Source organism: Thalassophryne amazonica, chromosome 19 (genome assembly GCF_902500255.1).
Source record: "Thalassophryne amazonica chromosome 19, fThaAma1.1, whole genome shotgun sequence".
Classification (NCBI taxonomy): Eukaryota; Metazoa; Chordata; class Actinopteri; order Batrachoidiformes; family Batrachoididae; genus Thalassophryne; species Thalassophryne amazonica.
Window position 1 is genome coordinate 33,856,930 of NC_047121.1, and position 24,160 is coordinate 33,881,089.

A 24,160-nucleotide genomic window follows, 5' to 3' on the forward strand; every position below is an offset into this window, starting at 1 on the left:
AGCCCCGGTACCAACGGGTCGCAACGTAGTCCGTGTAGACGTCACATGGACCCGCTGACAATAATGTGTCAAAGAAAATAGAATAACTGTATAATGGTCAAAGAAATGGACTGCATTTATAGTACATTTTCATGCTCAAAGCACTTTACAGTGATGCCTCACATTCACAGTGATGTCAGAGTGTTGCTATGCAAGATGCTCAACTGCAAATCAGGAGCAACTTGGAGATTAAGGTCCTTCCCAAGGGCTGTGAGAAATTTTCCAGTTTGATAAGGGTTTGAACCAAGGAGCCTCTGGGTACCAGAATGCCTCTTTAACCACCACTTGCCCAGCGGCTACATGATTCCTTTTAGCCAAACATCTCAACTGTGTTTAAAGATCTGATGGTTCACTCCACTGAATCCAATGTTTTTCTTTGTAATATGTTCATGATATCAGGTGATGCATGTCCAAATTTATGAGCTTGACTTCCTGCAGCCTAAATTAAAAAATAAAATAAAATAAAATGCAGCCCAGCCCATTTTGAGCAGTCCAGTATGACAGAAGTGGGTGGGGCCTAATCACTAGTTTATTTGCATTTTTCACTGAAGGAGCTGCAGATGTTAATTCAGATTGATGAAACCTTTGTGTGCAAAACATATATAATAAGACAAGTTAATATTTGCCCATAACAAGACATTACTGTCCACCAGGTGGCGCTGTCAAAGATGAATGTTTAAAGTGGATAAAGTTACAACTTACTGAGTATCCTGGCAAAGCCGAAGTCACAGAGCTTGATGACCTGGTGTTTGGTGATGAGAATATTTTCCGGCTTGACGTCTCTGTGAATGCACTGTCAGTACAACAACAAAAATCATCCTACGTGATTCTTCAAAGGCAAAAACCAAACAAACAAACAAGATTCTCGTGATTATGAGACACAGGCTCTGAAAAAGGAGTCAGTGACTTCTGAACCTCCTGTCATCAGTTTAAATAGTAGAGTTTGTTGTGTCTAAGTGACACGTTAACTGCTGACCAGCCAAGGAGAAAGAATTCTTGTAAAAAGAAAAGGATCGTGGGAGCTGGAACAGGAAAGAGATCAGAGGGCTTTAAAGCAGGAAGAGGAGAGGGTTTGATATCTAAAAATGTTATTAAAACTTGCAGAAAGAGTTAGCATTTAGAATTTAAAAAAGTTAGAAAGAAGAAATACCACACAGAGTAAAAACAAGTGACTTACATTTTGTTTGTGACAGAAGTTAACAGCTTGTAATGTCTGCCAGGTTATACTTTTAACAAGGGGTTCTGGAACACTGCAAAACCAGAAAGAGATTAAGAGGAGAGGTTCATCATGACAGCATAAAGCATTATCTGATAGAAAAATCAGTGGAATGGAGAATGAGGATGCACCTGAGCAGTATCACATGACTGAAACAACAGTGGACTTAGTGGCCACCAGGAACCCAGCACTAGCCACCGAGACCCTGACGCTAACCACTGGGACCCTGACACTAACCAGAGAGACCCTGACACTAGCCACCAGGACCCTGATGCTAACTACCAGAAACCTGACACTAGCCACCGGGACCCTGACAGGAGCCACAGAGACCCTGACAGTAACCACAGCAAGCCACCAAGACCGTGACACTAGCCACCAGGACCCTGACACTATAGGCACAGAGACCCTGACAGTAACCACCAGGACCCCGAAACTAGCCACAGCAAGCCATGGAGAGCCTGACACTAACCATCGGGACCCTGACACTAGCCACCAGGACCCTGACACTAGGCACAAAGACCCTGACAGTAACCACCAGGACCCCGAAACTAGCCACAGCAAGCCATGGAGAGCCTGACACTAACCACCAGGACCCTGACACTAACCAGAGAGACCCTGACACTAGCCACCAGGACCCTGATGCTAACTACCAGAAACCTGACACTAGCCACCGGGACCCTGACAGGAGCCACAGAGACCCTGACAGTAACCACAGCAAGCCACCAAGACCGTGACACTAGCCACCAGGACCCTGACACTATAGGCACAGAGACCCTGACAGTAACCACCGGGACCCTGACACTAACCATCGGGACCCTGACACTAGCCACCAGGACCCTGACACTAGGCACAAAGACCCTGACAGTAACCACCAGGACCCCGAAACTAGCCACAGCAAGCCATGGAGAGCCTGACACTAACCACCAGGACCCTGACACTAACCACTGGGATCCTTACATTAACCACCAGGACTCTGACACTAGCCACAGCAAGCCACAGAAACCTTGACACTAACCACCAGGACCCTGACATTAACCACTGGGATCCTGACATTAACCACCAGAACCCTGACATTAGCCACAGCAAGCCATGGGGACCCTGACACTAGCCACCAGGATCCTGACACCAACCACTGGGACCCTGACACTAGCCACAGAGACCCTGACAGTAACCACTAGGACCCTGACACTAGCCACACAGACCCTGACAGTAACCACCAGGACCCCAACACGAGCCACAGCAAGCCACGGAGACCCTGACACTAACTACCAGGATCCTGACACTAACCACCGGGACCCTGACACAAACCACAGCAAGCCATGGAGACTATGACACTAACCACCAGGACTCTGACACTAGCCACAGAAACCCTGACAGTAACCACTAGGACCCCGACACTAGCCACAGCAAGCCATGGAGACCCTGACACTAGCCACCAGGACCCTGACACTAGCCACCAGGACCCTGACACTAACCACCGGGACCCTGACATTAACCACTGGGATCCTGACATTAACCACTGGGATCCTGACATTAACCACCAGAACCCTGACACTAGCCACAGCAAGCCATGGGGACCCTGACACTAGCCACAGACACCCTGACACTATAGGCACAGAGACCCTGACAGTAACCACCGGGACCCTGACACTAACCATCGGGACCCTGACACTAGCCACCAGGACCCTGACACTAGGCACAAAGACCCTGACAGTAACCACCAGGACCCCGAAACTAGCCACAGCAAGCCATGGAGAGCCTGACACTAACCACCAGGACCCTGACACTAACCACTGGGATCCTTACATTAACCACCAGGACTCTGACACTAGCCACAGCAAGCCACAGAAACCTTGACACTAACCACCAGGACCCTGACATTAACCACTGGAATCCTGACATTAACCACCAGAACCCTGACATTAGCCACAGCAAGCCATGGGGACCCTGACACTAGCCACCAGGATCCTGACACCAACCACTGGGACCCTGACACTAGCCACAGAGACCCTGACAGTAACCACTAGGACCCTGACACTAGCCACACAGACCCTGACAGTAACCACCAGGACCCCAACACGAGCCACAGCAAGCCACGGAGACCCTGACACTAACTACCAGGATCCTGACACTAACCACCGGGACCCTGACACAAACCACAGCAAGCCATGGAGGACTATGACACTAACCACCAGGACCCTGACACTAGCCACAGAAACCCTGACAGTAACCACTAGGACCCCGACACTAGCCACAGCAAGCCATGGAGACCCTGACACTAGCCACCAGGACCCTGACACTAGCCACCAGGACCCTGACACTAGCCACCGGGACCCTGACATTAACCACTGGGATCCTGACATTAACCACTGGGATCCTGACATTAACCACCAGAACCCTGACACTAGCCACAGCAAGCCATGGGGACCCTGACACTAGCCACCAGGACCCTGACACTAACCACCGGGATCCTGACACTAGCCACCAGGACCCTGACACTAGCCTCCAGGACACTGACACTAACCACCGGGACCCTGACACTAACCACCAGGGCCCGGACACGAGCCACAGAAAGCCACGGAAACCCTGACACTAACCACCAGGACCCTGACACTAGCCACAGAAACTCTGACACTAATCACCGGGACCCTGACACTAGCCGCAGAGACCGTGACAGTAACCACCAGAACCTCGACACTAGCCACAACAAGCCACCAAGACCCTGACACGAACCACCAGAACCCTGACACGAACCACCAGGACCCTGACACTAGCCACACAGACCCTGACAGTAACGCTAGGACCCTGACACTAGTCAGAGGCTCAGAGACTAGCCACCAGGACCCTGACACTAACCACCAGGACCCTGACACTAACCACAGAGACCCTCACACTAGCCACCAGGGCCCTCACACTAGTCACAGAGACCCTGGCACTAACCACCCAGAACCTGACACAAGCCACCGGGGGACCCAGACACTAACCACCAGGACCCTGACATTAGCCACAGAAATCCTGACACTAGCCACCCGAACCCCAACACTAGCCACAGTGACCTGACACTAGCCACCAGGACCCTGACACTAGCCACAGAGACCCTGACAGTACCACCAGGAACCTGATACTAGCCACAGCAAGCCACCGAGACCTGGACACTAACCACTCGCCACAGCAAGCCACCGAGACCCTGACACTAACCACGAGGATCCTAACACTAGCCACAGCAAGCCACCGAGATCCGGACACTAACCACTCCCCACAGCAAGCCACCGAGACCCGGACACTAACCACTCGCCACAGCAAGCCACCGAGACCCTGACACTAACCACCAGGACCCTGAAACTAGTCACAGAGACCAGACACTAGCCACCAGGACCCTGACACTAGCCACCAGGAACCTGACACTAGCACCAGGAACCTGACACTAGCCACAGAGACCCTCACACTAGACACAGAGACCCTGGCACTAACCACCCAGAACATGACACAAGCCACCAGGACCCTGACACTAGCCACAGAAATCCTGACACTAACCACCAGGACCCTGACAATAGTCACAGTGACCCTGACACTAACCACCAGGACCCTGACAATAGTCACAGTGACCCTGACACTAACCACCAGGACCCTGACACTAGCCACAAAAATCCTGACACTAGCCAGGACCACCAGGACCCTAACACTAGTCACAGAGACCCAGACACTAGCCACCAGGACCCTGACACTAGCCACAGAGACCCTCGCACTAGCCACCATTACTCTCACACTAGTCACAGAGTCCCTGGCACTAACCACCCAGAACCTGACAATAACTACCAGGACCCTGACACTAGCCACAGTGACCCTGACACTAACCACCGGGACCCTGACACTAGATGGAGAGTGAGGACTGTCCCTGTGCAATATCATATGATTCAAACAACAGTGGAGTTAGTGGCCACCAGGACCCTGATAATAGCCACCAGCTACAAGGCTTCATGAATCACATGAAAACAACAAGCGTACTACTTGACACACACACACACACATAAATAGATATACATATAAACTGGTCCTCAACTATACAACCCCTGGCAAAATTATGGAATCACCGGCCTCAGAGGATGTTCATTCAGTTGTTTAATTTTGTAGAAAAAAAGCAGATCACAGACATGACACAAAACTAAAGTCATTTCAAATGGCAACTTTCTGGCTTTAAGAAACACCATAAGAAATCAAGAAAAAAGATTGTGGCAGTCAGTAACGGTTACTTTTTTAGACCAAGCAGAGGAAAAAAATATGGAATCACTCAATTCTGAGGAAAAATGGAATCACCCTGTAAATTTTCATCCCCCAAATTAACACCTGCATCAAATCAGATCTGCTCATTGACATTGACCCTATGCCATGACATTAACCCTATGTGTCTTTTTGCAAGGAATGTTTTTGCAGTTTTTGCTCTATGGCAAGATGCATTATCATCTTGAAAATGATTTCATCATCCCCAACATCCTTTCAATTGTCCAAATATCAACATAAACTTGTGCATTTATTGATGATGTAATGACAGCCATCTCCCCAGTGCCTTTACCTGACATGCAGCCCCATATCATCAATGACTGTGGAAATTTACATGTTCTTTTCAGGCAGTCATCTTTATAAATCTCATTGGAAAGGCACCAAACAAAAGTTACAGCATCATCACCTTGCCAAATGCAGATTTGAGATTCATCACTGAATATGACTTTCATCCAGTCATCCACAGTCCACAACTGCTTTTCCTTAGCCCATTGTAACCTTGTTTTTTTCTGTTTAGGTGTTAATGATGCCTTTCGTTTAGCTTTTCTGTATGTAAATCCCATTTCCTTTAGGCGGTTTCTTACAGTTCGGTCACAGACGTTGACTCCAGTTTCCTCCCATTCGTTCCTCATTTGTTTTGTTGTACATTTTTCAATTTTTGAGACATATTGCTTTAAGTTTTCTGTCTTGACGCTTTGATGTCTTCCTTGGTCTACCAGTATGTTTGCCTTTAACAACCTTCTCATGTTGTTTGTATTTGGTCCTGAGTTTAGACACAGCTGACTGTGAACAACCAACATCTTTTGCAACATTGCGTGATGATTTACTCTCTTTTAAGAGTTTGATAATCCTCTCCTTTGTTTCAATTGACATCTCTCGTGTTGGAGCCATGATTCATGTCAGTCCACTTTGTGCAACAGCTCTCCAAGGTGTGTTCACTCCTTTTTAGATGCAGACTAACGAGCAGATCTGATATGATGCAGGTGTTAGTTTTGGGGATGAAAATTTACAGGGTGATTCCATAATTTTTTCCTCAGAATTGAGTGATTCCATATTTTTTTCCTCTGCTTGGTCTAAAAAAGTAACCGTTACTGACTGCCACAAGCTTCAGCACAAAGTGGATTAAAATCAAAAAGGGCACAATAAAAGGTAAAACATAGTAGAATAAAAAGAAATTACAAGGCAAACATAAAAACAGAATAAATTAACGATAAGACAGTCTAAAAGCGGGTCTTCAATCTTGATTTAAAAGTCTCCACCATGTTGACTGCCCTATAGCTGCAGGTAGATCATTCCAGAGAGTAGGGCCATGGTAGGAGACTTTTATTTTCTAGTAAATAAAGCATTAGGGGTCTTCAGCTGGCTCAGAACGCTGCCGCCAGACTTCTGACACGTAGCAGAAGGTCTGAACATATCACACCCATTTTGGCATCTTCGCACTGGCTCCGTCTCTGTGAAAGCAGATTTTAAGGTTTTGCTATTGACTTATAGGGTTGTTCATGGACTGGCGCCATCTTATTTGGCTGATCTGGTGGAACTCTACGTTGCCGGCCCGGGCTTGCAGTCGCAGGATGTGGGACTTCTCTGTGTTCCCAGGGTGAGAAGAAGTCAGCAGGTCAAAGAGCTTTTTCGTATCGTGCACCCACCCTGTGGAACAGTCTTCCTGCGACTGTGAGGCAGTCTGAGTCCGTGGACATTTTTAGGTCAAGACTCAAAACCTATTTTTATTCTTTCTTATGGATAGTTTTTATTTTTATTTGTTTTATTCTTTACTTCTGTTTTTATTTATGTATTTGAATTTTTTTTATTCATTTTTAATATTTATTCAATTTTATGTTGACTTGTTTATGTAAGGCGCCTTGAGATGGCTTTTGCTGTGATTTGGCGCATTATAAGCTAATTAAATTAATAAATTAGTAAATAGAAAATAAAAGTCTAAAGAACCAAACTGAGGGTAAATGCATTGAATTCAATTAGAAAAGCAGAGTTAGAGGTTGGTAACCCCAGCTTCAGCGAGTACACATCTTACTATTTTTTGCTTTTTCCTGTGGACCTAAAATAGGTGATTTCACTGATTAAGGCCCGGTCACACGGCATACGACTACAGCTGAATGAAGGGAAAAAAGCCACAAAGTCACAAATCGTCAAGAAAAGGTGGACGAATGAGCTTTCACTTTTCCCATCACTGAATAGCCTGTGAATCAAGAGCGCAAAAGGAATGAAAGAGGAACAAAACGAAACCGAAGCTAACGTTGACCTCGATGCTTTAAATGAAATGCGCCCTGGAGCCACTGCTGGAGCAGTGTGTGTCTGGATCCTGCTCTGCGTCCCAGGACTCAGTGCTGGGATGCACACATTGGTGGATCCACCTGCTCTGGTTGCCCATCCAGAACAAAGAGGGATCATCTCCTTCATCATCAGATTCCTCACTGTCTGGTTCAGACTCTGATGACGCACTGCGCGCTCTGTCTTGCTCCAATTCAAAAAAAAAAAAAAAAAGAAGCGCTTGCTCAACATTTATAAGATGCCTTATTTTTACAAAAAAAAAAAAACACCACCACACTAACCACACACGCTAAATACTCCACCAAATAATACACACTCTAAACACGGCAAATATTTCTCAAATCTCTCAAATAACAAAACTTTAATCGCTGTCTGTACGCCCGAAATGCACATGTACTCAGCATTTTTTGCATGTGTTACGTTCGTAGATTTGCTTGCAGCTGCGTATATTTCCTTTTAATGTATGTGTCCTATCGCATGTAGCGTTAGCCCACACTCCTGCCTACGTTTTTTTTTTTTGCATTGTAGAAATGCGCTCTGTTCTCAAAACGGTTAAAGCAAACGACACTCACTTTTCCAGATGTACAGTGGGACACACTGCTTCCTAGCCAGGGCTGGGAACATCAGACTGCAAAGTTCAGAGCCATGTGCCCCCCCCCAAAAAAAGAAGAAAATATTGCCATTTAAACTCACAAGCAAACTTAAACTTCCAGTTTCTTGTTCAGCATTGAGAGCGAGACGGGGGAGAAGGGGGGGGGGGGGGGGGGGGGGAAGAGAGGGGGGGGGAGACGAGGGGGGAGAGAGAAAGAGAGAGGGGGGGAAGAAGAGGGGGAGAGAGAGAAAGAGAGAGAGATAGTGCTGCCTCTCTCTCTCTCTGCCTTTTTTCAAAACCCGGTGTTTCTGATCACCGGGCACTGCGGTTGTGCGATCAAGCAGTCGCACGCGCAGGTTCGATTACCAGTTCTGATCACGACGCACAGGTGCTGCATGCGTGGATCAGCCACACACACACGCGTGTCACCTTCTATCCAGCTAATTCACTCTTGATGAATGCATTCAGTGTTTGGATGTGTTGTAGCGCACATGCACATACATGCGCGCACAAAAAGACTGTCTCGTACATAATTCAGTGACTGAAACATTGTTCAGAAATAATGCAGCCATTTGTGATCACACTGGGTTTTCTGTTTTTATATGTCACACCTCTGTGGATCAAAGCTGTTCACACGCGAATGTTCGCTGCTGGTGAAACCTGTTCACACTTCATGCTCAAAGTCACGCTTCTGTAAACTGCCGCCTGGTTTGCACAAACCAAGGCGCAGTTCGCTCAGAGATCACTGCAGACGACACAAAATATTATTACGTCGTGTCGGCCCTCAGCAGCTCCTAGGCAATGAGGCTGATCATGCTCCTGCAAAGTCCCCCTGCTGCAAACAAATACACAGCCATCAAGGGTCACCTCCTCAAAACCTTAGAATTGTCAGACACTGAACGGGCCAGCAGGCTCTTCTCTCTGCATGGGCTGGAGGACAGCAAGCCCTTCAGAGTTCATGGACAGAATGCTGCAGCTCCTGAGAGGACACTGGACGGACTTTTTGTGCAGCAACTCCCCCCTCAGGTGGGCGCAGCGCTGGCCAACACCACGATCATGGACTGCGATGTGCTGGCGGAAGAGGCCGACAAATTCTTCCTGGCCGGCCAGCACCACAGCATGACAGCAGCCGCACTCGCCCCATCACACGCAGCGGCAGAAGCCCCACACCACACACCACCACTACCCACGGAGGACCTGCATCTCTCCTCCACAGCAGTGCTTACAAACCAGCTTCTGTATTGTATGAAAACGTTCAGCTGGTCGAACAAAGTCTAACGAAATGCTAACGTTATAAAAACTAAGCAAACGATAAGAAAACCGTCAAGAACGACAGCAAAACAAAATATGGACGAATTGAGGTTTTCAACGACATTCCTTCAGATTTCTCGACAGTTTAAAAATCGTGACAAAATGCCAGCTGCAGGAACGAAGCTGCGCAAAGGTTAAACGATGCCAACGAAAGTCAAAGAAAGTCCAGATTTCTTGTTTCGTTTGGGCTTCGTTGCCCTTCGTCCATGCTGTGTGACCGGGCCATTAGTTCGTCTACCTGCCTAAACAGCTGAACTAATTAGAAACAGCTGGTTTAGCTGGTGGATGGAACAATTATTGAATAGGACTTTTACTCACTGAAGCAAAGTACTGAGTGCAGTACGAATGAAGTGAGACTTCCTACAATAATTACTGTGAACTAAGAGCGTGTTTACCCAGAGTTTTTCTGATCAGGTACAGCTGGTCCATGTCAGACTTCCCGGGCCACAAAGGAATCCCAGACAGCAGCTCAGCAAACACGCAGCCGATTGCCCACACATCCACAGGGGGGCCGTACTGGGTGTCTCCCACCAGCAGCTCAGGAGCCCGGTACCAACGGGTCGCAACGTAGTCCGTGTAGACGTCACATGGACCCGCTGACAATAAATGTGTCAAAGAAAATAGAATAACTGTATAATGGTCAAAGAAATGGACTGCATTTATAGTACATTTTCATGCTCAAAGCACTTTACAGTGATGCCTCACATTCACAGTGATGTCAGAGTGTTGCTATGCAAGATGCTCAACTGCAAATCAGGAGCAACTTGGAGATAAGGTCCTTCCCAAGGGCTGTGAGAAATTTTCCAGTTTGATAAGGGTTTGAACCAAGGAGCCTCTGGGTACCAGAATGCCTCTTTAACCACCACTTGCCCAGCGGCTACATGATTCCTTTTAGCCAAACATCTCAACTGTGTTTAAAGATCTGATGGTTCACTCCACTGAATCCAATGTTTTTCTTTGTAATATGTTCATGATATCAGGTGATGCATGTCCAATTTATGAGCTTGACTTCCTGCAGCCTAAATAAAAAATAAAATAAAATAAAATGCAGCCCAGCCCATTTTGAGCAGTCCAGTATGACAGAAGTGGGTGGGGCCTAATCACTAGTTATTTGCATTTTTCACTGAAGGAGCTGCAGATGTTAATTCAGATTGATGAAACCTTTGTGTGCAAAACATATATAATAAGACAAGTTAATATTTGCCCATAACAAGACATTACTGTCCACCAGGTGGCGCTGTCAAAGATGAATGTTTAAAGTGGATAAAGTTACAACTTACTGAGTATCCTGGCAAAGCCGAAGTCACAGAGCTTGATGACCTGGTGTTTGGTGATGAGAATATTTTCCGGCTTGACGTCTCTGTGAATGCACTGTCAGTACAACAACAAAAATCATCCTACGTGATTCTCAAAGGCAAAAACCAAACAAACAAACAAGATTCTCGTGATTATGAGACACAGGCTCTGAAAAGGATGTCAGTGACTTCTGAACCTCCTGTCATCAGTTTAAATAGTAGAGTTTGTTGTGTCTAAGTGACACGTTAACTGCTGACCAGCCAAGGAGAAAGAATTCTTGTAAAAAGAAAAGGATCGTGGGAGCTGGAACAGGAAAGAGATCAGAGGGCTTTAAAGCAGGAAGAGGAGAGGGTTTGATATCTAAAAATGTTATTAAAACTTGCAGAAAGAGTTAGCATTTAGAATTTAAAAAAAGTTAGAAAGAAGAAATACCACACAGAGTAAAAACAAGTGACTTACATTTTGTTTGTGACAGAAGTTAACAGCTTGTAATGTCTGCCAGGTTATACTTTTAACAAGGGGTTCTGGAACACTGCAAAACCAGAAAGAGATTAAGAGGAGAGGTTCATCATGACAGCATAAAGCATTATCTGATAGAAAAATCAGTGGAATGGAGAATGAGGATGCACCTGAGCAGTATCACATGACTGAAACAACAGTGGACTTAGTGGCCACCAGGAACCCAGCACTAGCCACCGAGACCCTGACGCTAACCACTGGGACCCTGACACTAACCAGAGAGACCCTGACACTAGCCACCAGGACCCTGATGCTAACTACCAGAAACCTGACACTAGCCACCGGGACCCTGACAGGAGCCACAGAGACCCTGACAGTAACCACAGCAAGCCACCAAGACCGTGACACTAGCCACCAGGACCCTGACACTATAGGCACAGAGACCCTGACAGTAACCACCAGGACCCCGAAACTAGCCACAGCAAGCCATGGAGAGCCTGACACTAACCATCGGGACCCTGACACTAGCCACCAGGACCCTGACACTAGGCACAAAGACCCTGACAGTAACCACCAGGACCCCGAAACTAGCCACAGCAAGCCATGGAGAGCCTGACACTAACCACCAGGACCCTGACACTAACCAGAGAGACCCTGACACTAGCCACCAGGACCCTGATGCTAACTACCAGAAACCTGACACTAGCCACCGGGACCCTGACAGGAGCCACAGAGACCCTGACAGTAACCACAGCAAGCCACCAAGACCGTGACACTAGCCACCAGGACCCTGACACTATAGGCACAGAGACCCTGACAGTAACCACCGGGACCCTGACACTAACCATCGGGACCCTGACACTAGCCACCAGGACCCTGACACTAGGCACAAAGACCCTGACAGTAACCACCAGGACCCCGAAACTAGCCACAGCAAGCCATGGAGAGCCTGACACTAACCACCAGGACCCTGACACTAACCACTGGGATCCTTACATTAACCACCAGGACTCTGACACTAGCCACAGCAAGCCACAGAAACCTTGACACTAACCACCAGGACCCTGACATTAACCACTGGGATCCTGACATTAACCACCAGAACCCTGACATTAGCCACAGCAAGCCATGGGGACCCTGACACTAGCCACCAGGATCCTGACACCAACCACTGGGACCCTGACACTAGCCACAGAGACCCTGACAGTAACCACTAGGACCCTGACACTAGCCACACAGACCCTGACAGTAACCACCAGGACCCCAACACGAGCCACAGCAAGCCACGGAGACCCTGACACTAACTACCAGGATCCTGACACTAACCACCGGGACCCTGACACAAACCACAGCAAGCCATGGAGACTATGACACTAACCACCAGGACTCTGACACTAGCCACAGAAACCCTGACAGTAACCACTAGGACCCCGACACTAGCCACAGCAAGCCATGGAGACCCTGACACTAGCCACCAGGACCCTGACACTAGCCACCAGGACCCTGACACTAACCACCGGGACCCTGACATTAACCACTGGGATCCTGACATTAACCACTGGGATCCTGACATTAACCACCAGAACCCTGACACTAGCCACAGCAAGCCATGGGGACCCTGACACTAGCCACAGACACCCTGACACTATAGGCACAGAGACCCTGACAGTAACCACCGGGACCCTGACACTAACCATCGGGACCCTGACACTAGCCACCAGGACCCTGACACTAGGCACAAAGACCCTGACAGTAACCACCAGGACCCCGAAACTAGCCACAGCAAGCCATGGAGAGCCTGACACTAACCACCAGGACCCTGACACTAACCACTGGGATCCTTACATTAACCACCAGGACTCTGACACTAGCCACAGCAAGCCACAGAAACCTTGACACTAACCACCAGGACCCTGACATTAACCACTGGAATCCTGACATTAACCACCAGAACCCTGACATTAGCCACAGCAAGCCATGGGGACCCTGACACTAGCCACCAGGATCCTGACACCAACCACTGGGACCCTGACACTAGCCACAGAGACCCTGACAGTAACCACTAGGACCCTGACACTAGCCACACAGACCCTGACAGTAACCACCAGGACCCCAACACGAGCCACAGCAAGCCACGGAGACCCTGACACTAACTACCAGGATCCTGACACTAACCACCGGGACCCTGACACAAACCACAGCAAGCCATGGAGACTATGACACTAACCACCAGGACCCTGACACTAGCCACAGAAACCCTGACAGTAACCACTAGGACCCCGACACTAGCCACAGCAAGCCATGGAGACCCTGACACTAGCCACCAGGACCCTGACACTAGCCACCAGGACCCTGACACTAGCCACCGGGACCCTGACATTAACCACTGGGATCCTGACATTAACCACTGGGATCCTGACATTAACCACCAGAACCCTGACACTAGCCACAGCAAGCCATGGGGACCCTGACACTAGCCACAGACACCCTGACACTAACCACCGGGATCCTGACACTAGCCACCAGGACCCTGACACTAGCCTCCAGGACACTGACACTAACCACCGGGACCCTGACACTAACCACCAGGGCCCGGACACGAGCCACAGAAAGCCACGGAAACCCTGACACTAACCACCAGGACCCTGACACTAGCCACAGAAACTCTGACACTAATCACCGGGACCCTGACACTAGCCGCAGAGACCGTGACAGTAACCACCAGAACCTCGACACTAGCCACAACAAGCCACCAAGACCCTGACACGAACCACCAGAACCCTGACACGAACCACCAGGACCCTGACACTAGCCACACAGACCCTGACAGTAACCGCTAGGACCCTGACACTAGTCAGAGGCTCAGAGACTAGCCACCAGGACCCTGACACTAACCACCAGGACCCTGACACTAACCACAGAGACCCTCACACTAGCCACCAGGGCCCTCACACTAGTCACAGAGACCCTGGCACTAACCACCCAGAACCTGACACAAGCCACCGGGGGACCCAGACACTAACCACCAGGACCCTGACATTAGCCACAGAAATCCTGACACTAGCCACCCGAACCCCAACACTAGCCACAGTGACCCTGACACTAGCCACCAGGACCCTGACACTAACCACAGAGACCCTGACAGTACCACCAGGAACCTGATACTAGCCACAGCAAGCCACCGAGACCTGGACACTAACCACTCGCCACAGCAAGCCACCGAGACCCTGACACTAACCACGAGGATCCTAACACTAGCCACAGCAAGCCACCGAGATCCGGACACTAACCACTCCCCACAGCAAGCCACCGAGACCCGGACACTAACCACTCGCCACAGCAAGCCACCGAGACCCTGACACTAACCACCAGGACCCTGAAACTAGTCACAGAGACCCAGACACTAGCCACCAGGACCCTGACACTAGCCACCAGGAACCTGACACTAGCCACCAGGAACCTGACACTAGCCACAGAGACCCTCACACTAGACACAGAGACCCTGGCACTAACCACCCAGAACATGACACAAGCCACCAGGACCCTGACACTAGCCACAGAAATCCTGACACTAACCACCAGGACCCTGACAATAGTCACAGTGACCCTGACACTAACCACCAGGACCCTGACAATAGTCACAGTGACCCTGACACTAACCACCAGGACCCTGACACTAGCCACAAAAATCCTGACACTAGCCAGGACCACCAGGACCCTAACACTAGTCACAGAGACCCAGACACTAGCCACCAGGACCCTGACACTAGCCACAGAGACCCTCGCACTAGCCACCATTACTCTCACACTAGTCACAGAGTCCCTGGCACTAACCACCCAGAACCTGACAATAACTACCAGGACCCTGACACTAGCCACAGTGACCCTGACACTAACCACCGGGACCCTGACACTAGATGGAGAGTGAGGATGTCCCTGTGCAATATCATATGATTCAAACAACAGTGGAGTTAGTGGCCACCAGGACCCTGATAATAGCCACCAGCTACAAGGCTTCATGAATCACATGAAAACAACAAGCGTACTACTTGACACACACACACACACATAAATAGATATACATATAAACTGGTCCTCATCTATATACAACCCCTGGCAAAAATTATGGAATCACCGGCCTCAGAGGATGTTCATTCAGTTGTTTAATTTTGTAGAAAAAAAGCAGATCACAGACATGACACAAAACTAAAGTCATTTCAAATGGCAACTTTCTGGCTTTAAGAAACACCATAAGAAATCAAGAAAAAAAGATTGTGGCAGTCAGTAACGGTTACTTTTTTAGACCAAGCAGAGGAAAAAAATATGGAATCACTCAATTCTGAGGAAAAATGGAATCACCCTGTAAATTTTCATCCCCCAAATTAACACCTGCATCAAATCAGATCTGCTCATTGACATTGACCCTATGCCATGACATTAACCCTATGTGTCTTTTTGCAAGGAATGTTTTTGCAGTTTTTGCTCTATGGCAAGATGCATTATCATCTTGAAAAATGATTTCATCATCCCCAAACATCCTTTCAATTGTCCAAAATATCAACATAAACTTGTGCATTTATTGATGATGTAATGACAGCCATCTCCCCAGTGCCTTTACCTGACATGCAGCCCCATATCATCAATGACTGTGGAAATTTACATGTTCTTTTCAGGCAGTCATCTTTATAAATCTCATTGGAAAGGCACCAAACAAAAGTTACAGCATCATCACCTTGCCAAATGCAGATTTGAGATTCATCACTGAATATGACTTTCATCCAGTCATCCACAGTCCACAACTGCTTTTCCTTAGCCCATTGTAACCTTGTTTTTTTCTGTTTAGGTGTTAATGATGCCTTTCGTTTAGCTTTTCTGTATGTAAATCCCATTTCCTTTAGGCGGTTTCTTACAGTTCGGTCACAGACGTTGACTCCAGTTTCCTCCCATTCGTTCCTCATTTGTTTTGTTGTACATTTTTCAATTTTTGAGACATATTGCTTTAAGTTTTCTGTCTTGACGCTTTGATGTCTTCCTTGGTCTACCAGTATGTTTGCCTTTAACAACCTTCTCATGTTGTTTGTATTTGGTCCTGAGTTTAGACACAGCTGACTGTGAACAACCAACATCTTTTGCAACATTGCGTGATGATTTACTCTCTTTTAAGAGTTTGATAATCCTCTCCTTTGTTTCAATTGACATCTCTCGTGTTGGAGCCATGATTCATGTCAGTCCACTTGGTGCAACAGCTCTCCAAGGTGTGTTCACTCCTTTTTAGATGCAGACTAACGAGCAGATCTGATATGATGCAGGTGTTAGTTTTGGGGATGAAAATTTACAGGGTGATTCCATAATTTTTTCCTCAGAATTGAGTGATTCCATATTTTTTTCCTCTGCTTGGTCTAAAAAAGTAACCGTTACTGACTGCCACAAGCTTTTTTTCTTGATTTCTTATAGTGTTTCTTAAAGCCAGAAAGTTGCCATTTGAAATGACTTTAGTTTTGTGTCATGTCTGTGATCTGCTTTTTTTCTACAAAATTAAACAACTGAATGAACATCCTCTGAGGCCAGTGATTCCATAATTTTTTGCCAGGGGTTATATATCAGAAGCCAACATTTCAGAGTTGAATATGCAGTATATTTTTAAATCGTGTTAGTTATGGAAATTTTGCAAACCCACTGACTGAATCCATTAAATAGACTGCATTTCTCTTGCTTTTTTTTTTTTTTTTCCATCTGATGCACACTTTCAAAGCACCCTCATGTTCATAGCACTGTTAGTGTGTGTGGAGAAAATTGGGGGTGAAGGATCTTGCTCAAGGGCACCTTAGAGATTTTCATATTTTAGTGGGAAGTAAACTGAGGATCCTCTGGTTACAATCCCACTGCTCCAGCCACTAGTCTATTACATTCCCAATAATCCTGTGCTTCCAAAGTCATTCAAATAACATACCTTTGATATACCACAACTAAATGATCACTTTTACAGCCTTTTTAGCTTTTTACTATATGGTATTTTAGATTTGAACAGGCTCACTTCAAAAGTTTACATTTTTAAGATCCTTACTTATTTTTTAATGCAAATAAATGCAAAAGATTTTAATGTTCTGCAAAGTCAATCACATGAACTGAGCATTATTTGAATGTAAAAGGCTCCAAGCACCAACTAAACACAGAAACAGAAACCGTGCAAAGAAACCACACTGACAACAAAGGATTTAAAAATTAGTTTATGATTAGTCCGGTTTTTCTAATTACATGCGGCCTTTTACAAACAGGGGCTTATGTAAACATTTTTAAAAAGTGCAATAATTCTTATACAGTTTGCCTGATTTATAGAATTACTCTCAAATTAAACCTAGAGGTTTGCAATTTCAGTTTAAATATACTGTGGTACAGTAACTTTTCCTTGTTACAGGAAAGTACTTCCCTTATGTAGTTTTAAATTCTCATTCTGTGTACTAGCGAGCAGTCCTGATGTTCCTGTTGTGAAGCCAGACGCTCAACACACAGGCTTTGTTGGTTCAGGAACCATCTATCAGTGTTACCACGGAAATGGCTAAATTGAGCCTTGTGGTTGGCAATCAATAACAAAACTCCACCCCTTCTATCCACTGAGCCCAGTGTCTGAGGGGAGGGGCAAAGCACTCCCTATAAAATGTGAGTCAGCCAAAAGAGCCCCAGAACCCCTCAGGAACAGCCCCACTGTAAACATTCCATAAGGTCCAGGTCATTTTGCTGGGAGACGAGCACTGTGCCATTAGACAAAGTACAACTTATGGTGTGGCATACATGCAATGTGGAGATAACACAAAGTATACAGTGTGGTATACATGCAATGTGGAGCTAACACAAAGTATAGTGCACACTGTGATATGTATGCTAATGTGGACACTACACAAAGTACACAGTGTAGTATACATGCAATGTGGAGCTAACACAAAGTATAGTGCACACTGTGATATGTATACTAATGTGGACACTACACAGAGTACACAGTGTGGTATACATGCAATGTGGCGATAACACAAAATATAGCGCACACTGTGATATGTATGCTAATGTGGACACTACACAAAGTATACAGTGTGGTATACATGCAATGTGGAGCTAACACAAAGTATAGTGCACACTGTGATATGTATGCTAATGTGGACACTACACAAAGTACACAGTGTAGTATACATGCAATGTGGAGCTAACACAAAGTATAGTGCACACTGTGATATGTATGCTAATGTGGAAACTACACAAAGTATACAGTGTGGTATGTATGCAACGTGGAGATAACACAAAGTACAGTGCACGGTGCGGTATGTATGCTTTGTGGAGATAACACAAAGTACAGTGCACGGTGCGGTATGTATGCATTGTGGAGATAACACAAAGTACAGTGCACGGTGCGGTATGTATGCATTGTGGAGATAACACAAAGTACAGTGCACGGTGCGGTATGTATGCATTGTGGAGATAACACAAAGTACAGTGCACAATGTGGTATGTAAGTTATGTGACTTATTTCAGAAATTCAAAAAGAGCCCTTTCAGGCTAAGGTCAGCTTAAAGGGGTGGGGGTTCTGCACACATATGGCACTCTGGGACTTTGGTGGTGCTTAACACACTCACCCTCGGGGGTATCGGTCCAGGTCATTGAGGACTGTGTGGTCACAGTACTCAAACACAAGGTGTAGCCTCCGTTTACGCCGAAACACCTCAATCAGGTTCACCAGGTTGGCGTGTTTCAGTTGCTGTAGAGACACATCGCATCGAAAACAAACATCTCAGTGGAACACGTGGCCTTCATAAGAGCGTTCACATTATCAGCAAAATACACATACCCGGTACAGACAACTGTAAAGTACATGTGCTGTGCTCACTGACGGTGTCCACACACACACACACACACACACACACACACACACACACACACACACACACACCATTGCCCACGGCAACCCATCCTGAATCCTGCAGCCGGCTGCATGACTAATTGAACCTCCAACATAAGCAGCAGCACACCTTTGATAATAATTATGCATCTGAATGGAGATAACAAAAAAAACTACTGAGTCTAACAAACTATAGGGAAAACAAACCATCAAAATAAAATACAGTTTCCTGTTATGAGAGTTCTTAAAAGGTATCTTAAAATATTAGTTTACTGTGAAGAAAACATCTGTGAGTGATTCAGACATTGTTAGCAGTCTGTTCCAGCAGTGGTAGAGAGTAACTAAATACTATTACTCAAGCATTATATTTGATTTACATGTACTTTACACTATTTCTACATTCTTCCCCTTTACACATCGATTCCACGACACCTCAGATGCAAATATTGTACTTTTTGCTCTCACATTTGACAGTTTTAATTAGTAGTTACTCTGCAAATGCAGATTAAGAATACAAAACCCACTATCCTGAATTAGACAACTTTATTAGAAAATAATGAGAGAAGAAACCCATTGCCTTAATTTTATCAACATTATAATAATGAAGTGGCCTCTGTGTGTGTGAGTGTGTGCGCGCGCGCACACACACGCACGTGGTTGGCTTTGATAACGCAAAAACTGGGGAGAGCTGACATTTGCTGTTTGGTTTGCTTTTGTATTTTGGGTCAAGGATGAACACTGCAAAAATGGAAAAGTGATAGGACAAATATTTTTGGAGAAATTAGCAATTTTAGCTAACCAGTAAACAATGGACATTGTGTTGCAATGCACCATGGGAGTTTGGGGTTTTGAGGTTTTAAATGTTGTTGTTGTGGTTCATGTTAGTTAGTTGGTTTAGTCAGTTTAGTTAGGTGTTAAGTTGCTCTTACCATAAGTGAGTTAAGTCTCATGTTGGTACCATGAGTGAAATGTGTAGTGGTTTATGTCTACAGCCAACGTCTTTTTTTTATTTTTTTGGTCAAAATCAAAGCACTGCTTACAGTAGCTGTGCAAGTGTGCAACTTTGATCACAGACAAACTGCGGACAGCTGACATTTGCCATTTGATATGCTTATATATTTTGGCTCAAGGATGAACGCTGCAAAAACGTATCGTTGACAAGACAAATATTTTTGGAGAAGCTACGTATATTAGCTAACAACACTGAACAATAGATGTTGCTAACTACACTCAACAAAAATATAAACGCAACACTTTTGGTTTTGCTCCCATTTTGTATGAGATGAACTCAAAGATCTAAAACTTTTTCCACATACACAATATCACCATTTCCCTCAAATATTGTTCACAGACCAGTCTAAATCTGTGATAGTGAGCACTTCTCCTTTGCTGAGATAATCCATCCCACCTCACAGGTGTGCCATACCAAGATGCTGATTAGACACCATGATTAGTGCACAGGTGTGCCTTAGACTGCCCACAATAAAAGGCCACTCTGAAAGGTGCAGATTTATCACACAGCACAATGCCAGAGATGTCGCAAGATTTGAGGGAGCGTGCAATTGGCATGCTGACAGCAGGAATGTCAACCAGAGCTGTTGCTCGTGTATTGAATGTTCATTTCTCTACCATAAGCCGTCTCCAAAGGCGTTTCAGAGAATTTGGCAGTACATCCAACCAGCCTCACAACCGCAGACCACGTGTAACCACACCAGCCCAGGACCTCCACATCCAGCATGTTCACCTCCAAGATCGTCTGAGACCAGCCACTCGGACAGCTGCTGAAACAATCGGTTTGCATAACCAAAGAATTTCTGCACAAACTGTCAGAAACCGTCTCAGGGAAGCTCATCTGCATGCTCGTCATCCTCATCGGGGTCTCGACCTGACTCCAGTTCGTCGTCGTAACCGACCTGAGTGGGCAAATGCTCACATTCGCTGGCGTTTGACACATTGGAGAGGTGTTCTCTTCACGGATGAATCTCGGTTCACACTGTTCAGGGCAGATGGCAGACAGTGTGTGTGGCGTCGTGTGGGTGAGCGGTTTTCTGATGTCAATGTTGTGGATCGAGTGGCCCATGGTGGCGGTGGGGTTATGGTATGGGGAGGCGTCTGTTATGGACGAAGAACACAGGTGCATTTTAATGATGGCATTTTGAATGCACAGAGATACCGTGACGAGATCCTGAGGCCCACTGTTGTGCCATACATCCAAGAACATCACCTCATGTTGCAGCAGGATAATGCACGGCTCCATGTTGCAAGGATCTGTACACAATTCTTGGAAGCTGAAAATGTCCCAGTTCTTGCATGGCTGGCATACTCACTGCACATGTCAGCCATTGAGCATGTTTGGGATGCTCTGGACCGGCGTATACGACAGCGTGTACCAGTTCCTGCCAATATCCAGCAACTTCGCACAGCCATTGAAGGAGTGGACCAACATTCCACAGGTTACAATTGACAACCTGATCAACTCTATGCGAAGGAGATGTGTTGCACTGCATGAGGCAAATGGTGGTCACACCAGATACTGACTGGTATCCCCCCCCCCCAATAAAACAAAACTGCACCTTTCAGAGTGGCCTTTTATTGTGGGCAGTCTAAGGCACACCTGTGCACTAATCATGGTGTCTAATCAGCATCTTGATATGGCACACCTGTGAGGTGGGATGGATTATCTCAGCAAAGGAGAAGTGCTCACTATCACAGATTTAGACTGGTTTGTGAACAATATTTGAGGGAAATGGTGATATTGTGTATGTGGAAAAAGTTTTAGATCTTTGAGTTCATCTCATACAAAATGGGAGGAAAACCAAATGTGTTGCGTTTATGTTTTTGTTGAGTGTAGATACATACCTCAAGTCAATCAATGAATTCAGAATAATTGTGTAAAATATATCAGTGAGGCTTCATTGGGCCACAAAGAAAATTCACAATATCCCCAGCGGTATAAAGTAATATGTAAAATATACATGTACATTATATAAAGTCAATTAAAAACAGCACAACATTTTCCAGCTTCAAAATAAAATGATGAACACATTAATATATCAACAATTATAATCAGAAAATCACAATCTAACATGACATTCTAAAATGAGCTGGTCTGCAAAATAAATATTTTTACTTTTGGTGTCTTAAGTACTACATTTTGATGCCAATGCTTTACTTAAGTAACAATTTCATTGCAGGACGTTTACCTGTAACAGACTATTTCCAGAGTGTACTGTAAAACATGTGAGTATGTCTTGCACCACTGTGAGCCAGACAACATTAATCCCTCATGGATTAAGATGAATTAAATCACAGTTGACAACAACAGAAGAAAAACAAAAGACATGTTGATGTTTGCTCGCTAGTGCAGGGACGTTTTGGTTCAGAATTCACCATTTGCCATTTTTAAAGCCAACAGTACACTTTTCAGGATGATACTTCAGTGGATATTTATTGTTTATTTTGAGGTACTTCTTATTTTTTAAACATGGCTCTTTGTGCGTGTCTGAACCACAGAGAGCAGACTGGATATTTCATGGTGGTAAAAGCAGCATCTCCACCTTTGAAATGGCAATAATGACTGTGGAAATTTACATGTTCTCTTCAGGCAGTCATCTTTATAAATCTCATTGGAACGGCACCAAACAAAAGTTCCAGCATCATCACCTTGCCCAATGCAGATTCGAGATTCATCACTGAATATGACTTTCATCCAGTCATCCACAGTCCACAATTGCTTTTCCTTAGCCCATTGTAACCTTGTTTTTTTCTGTTTAGGTGTTAATGATGGCTTTCGTTTAGCTTTTCTGCATGTAAATCCCATTTCCTTTAGGCGGTTTCTTATAGTTCGGTCACAGACGTTGACTCCAGTTTCCTCCCATTCGTTCCTCATTTGTTTTGTTGTACATTTTTCGATTTTTGAGACATATTGCTTTAAGTTTTCTGTCTTGATGCTTTGATGTCTTCCTTGGTCTACCAGTATGTTTGCCTTTAACAACCTTCCCATGTTGTTTGTATTTGGTCCAGAGTTTAGACACAGCTGACTGTGAACAACCAACATCTTTTGCAACATTGCGTGATGATTTACTCTCTTTTAAGAGTTTGATAATCCTCTCCTTTGTTTCAATTGACATCTCTCATGTTGGAGCCATGATTCATGTCAGTCCACTTGGTGCAACAGCTCTCCAAGGTGTGATCACTCCTTTTTAGATGCAGACTAACGAGCAGATCTGATATGATGCAGGTGTTAGTTTTGGGGATGAAAATTTACAGGGTGATTCCATAATTTTTTCCTCAGAATTGAGTGATTCCATATTTTTTTTTTCCTCTGCTTGGTCTAAAAAAGTAACCGTTACTGACTGCCACAATCTTTTTTTTTCTTGATTTCTTATAGTGTTTCTTAAAGCCAGAAAGTTGCCATTTGAAATGACTTTAGTTTTGTGTCATGTCTGTGATCTGCTTTTTTCTACAAAATTAAACAACTGAATGAACATCCTCCGAGGCCGGTGATTCCATAATTTTTGCCAGGGGTTGTATAAGAAGTGAATTGACTGAGATTGCACTCTTGCCTTGAGCATCCTGATCTCCCTCAGCGCGATCTTTTTGATGATGGGATCTTCATCCGACTCTACAAACTTTTTGATGGCAACAATCTGACCGGTGTCTTTGTTTCGGCACTTGAAGACGACTCCGTAGGATCCTTCTCCGATCTTTCCGATCTTCTCGTACTTCTCCATCCTCAGGTCTGTAGGTGAGAAATGAAAAAGAAGGCCTCCGGAATGAGGAGAGAATCCACCTGAGA

At 45.7% G+C, this 24,160-nt stretch overlaps 1 protein-coding gene across 1 annotated transcript in view; it reads right to left on the reverse strand.

Moving 5' to 3' along the window:
* cdkl1 (cyclin-dependent kinase-like 1 (CDC2-related kinase)) overlaps positions 1-24,160 on the reverse strand; it is a 54,355-nt gene that overhangs the window by 24,527 nt on the left and 5,668 nt on the right. The window contains exons 2-6 of the mRNA XM_034195021.1: positions 23,928-24,103; positions 19,100-19,221; positions 11,478-11,550; positions 11,003-11,093; positions 10,118-10,318 (exon numbers count right to left, since the gene is read on the reverse strand). Coding sequence (XP_034050912.1) covers positions 10,118-10,318; positions 11,003-11,093; positions 11,478-11,550; positions 19,100-19,221; positions 23,928-24,095 — 655 coding nt within the window. The 5' untranslated portion in view covers positions 24,096-24,103. The remainder of the gene's footprint in view (positions 1-10,117; positions 10,319-11,002; positions 11,094-11,477; positions 11,551-19,099; positions 19,222-23,927; positions 24,104-24,160) is intronic.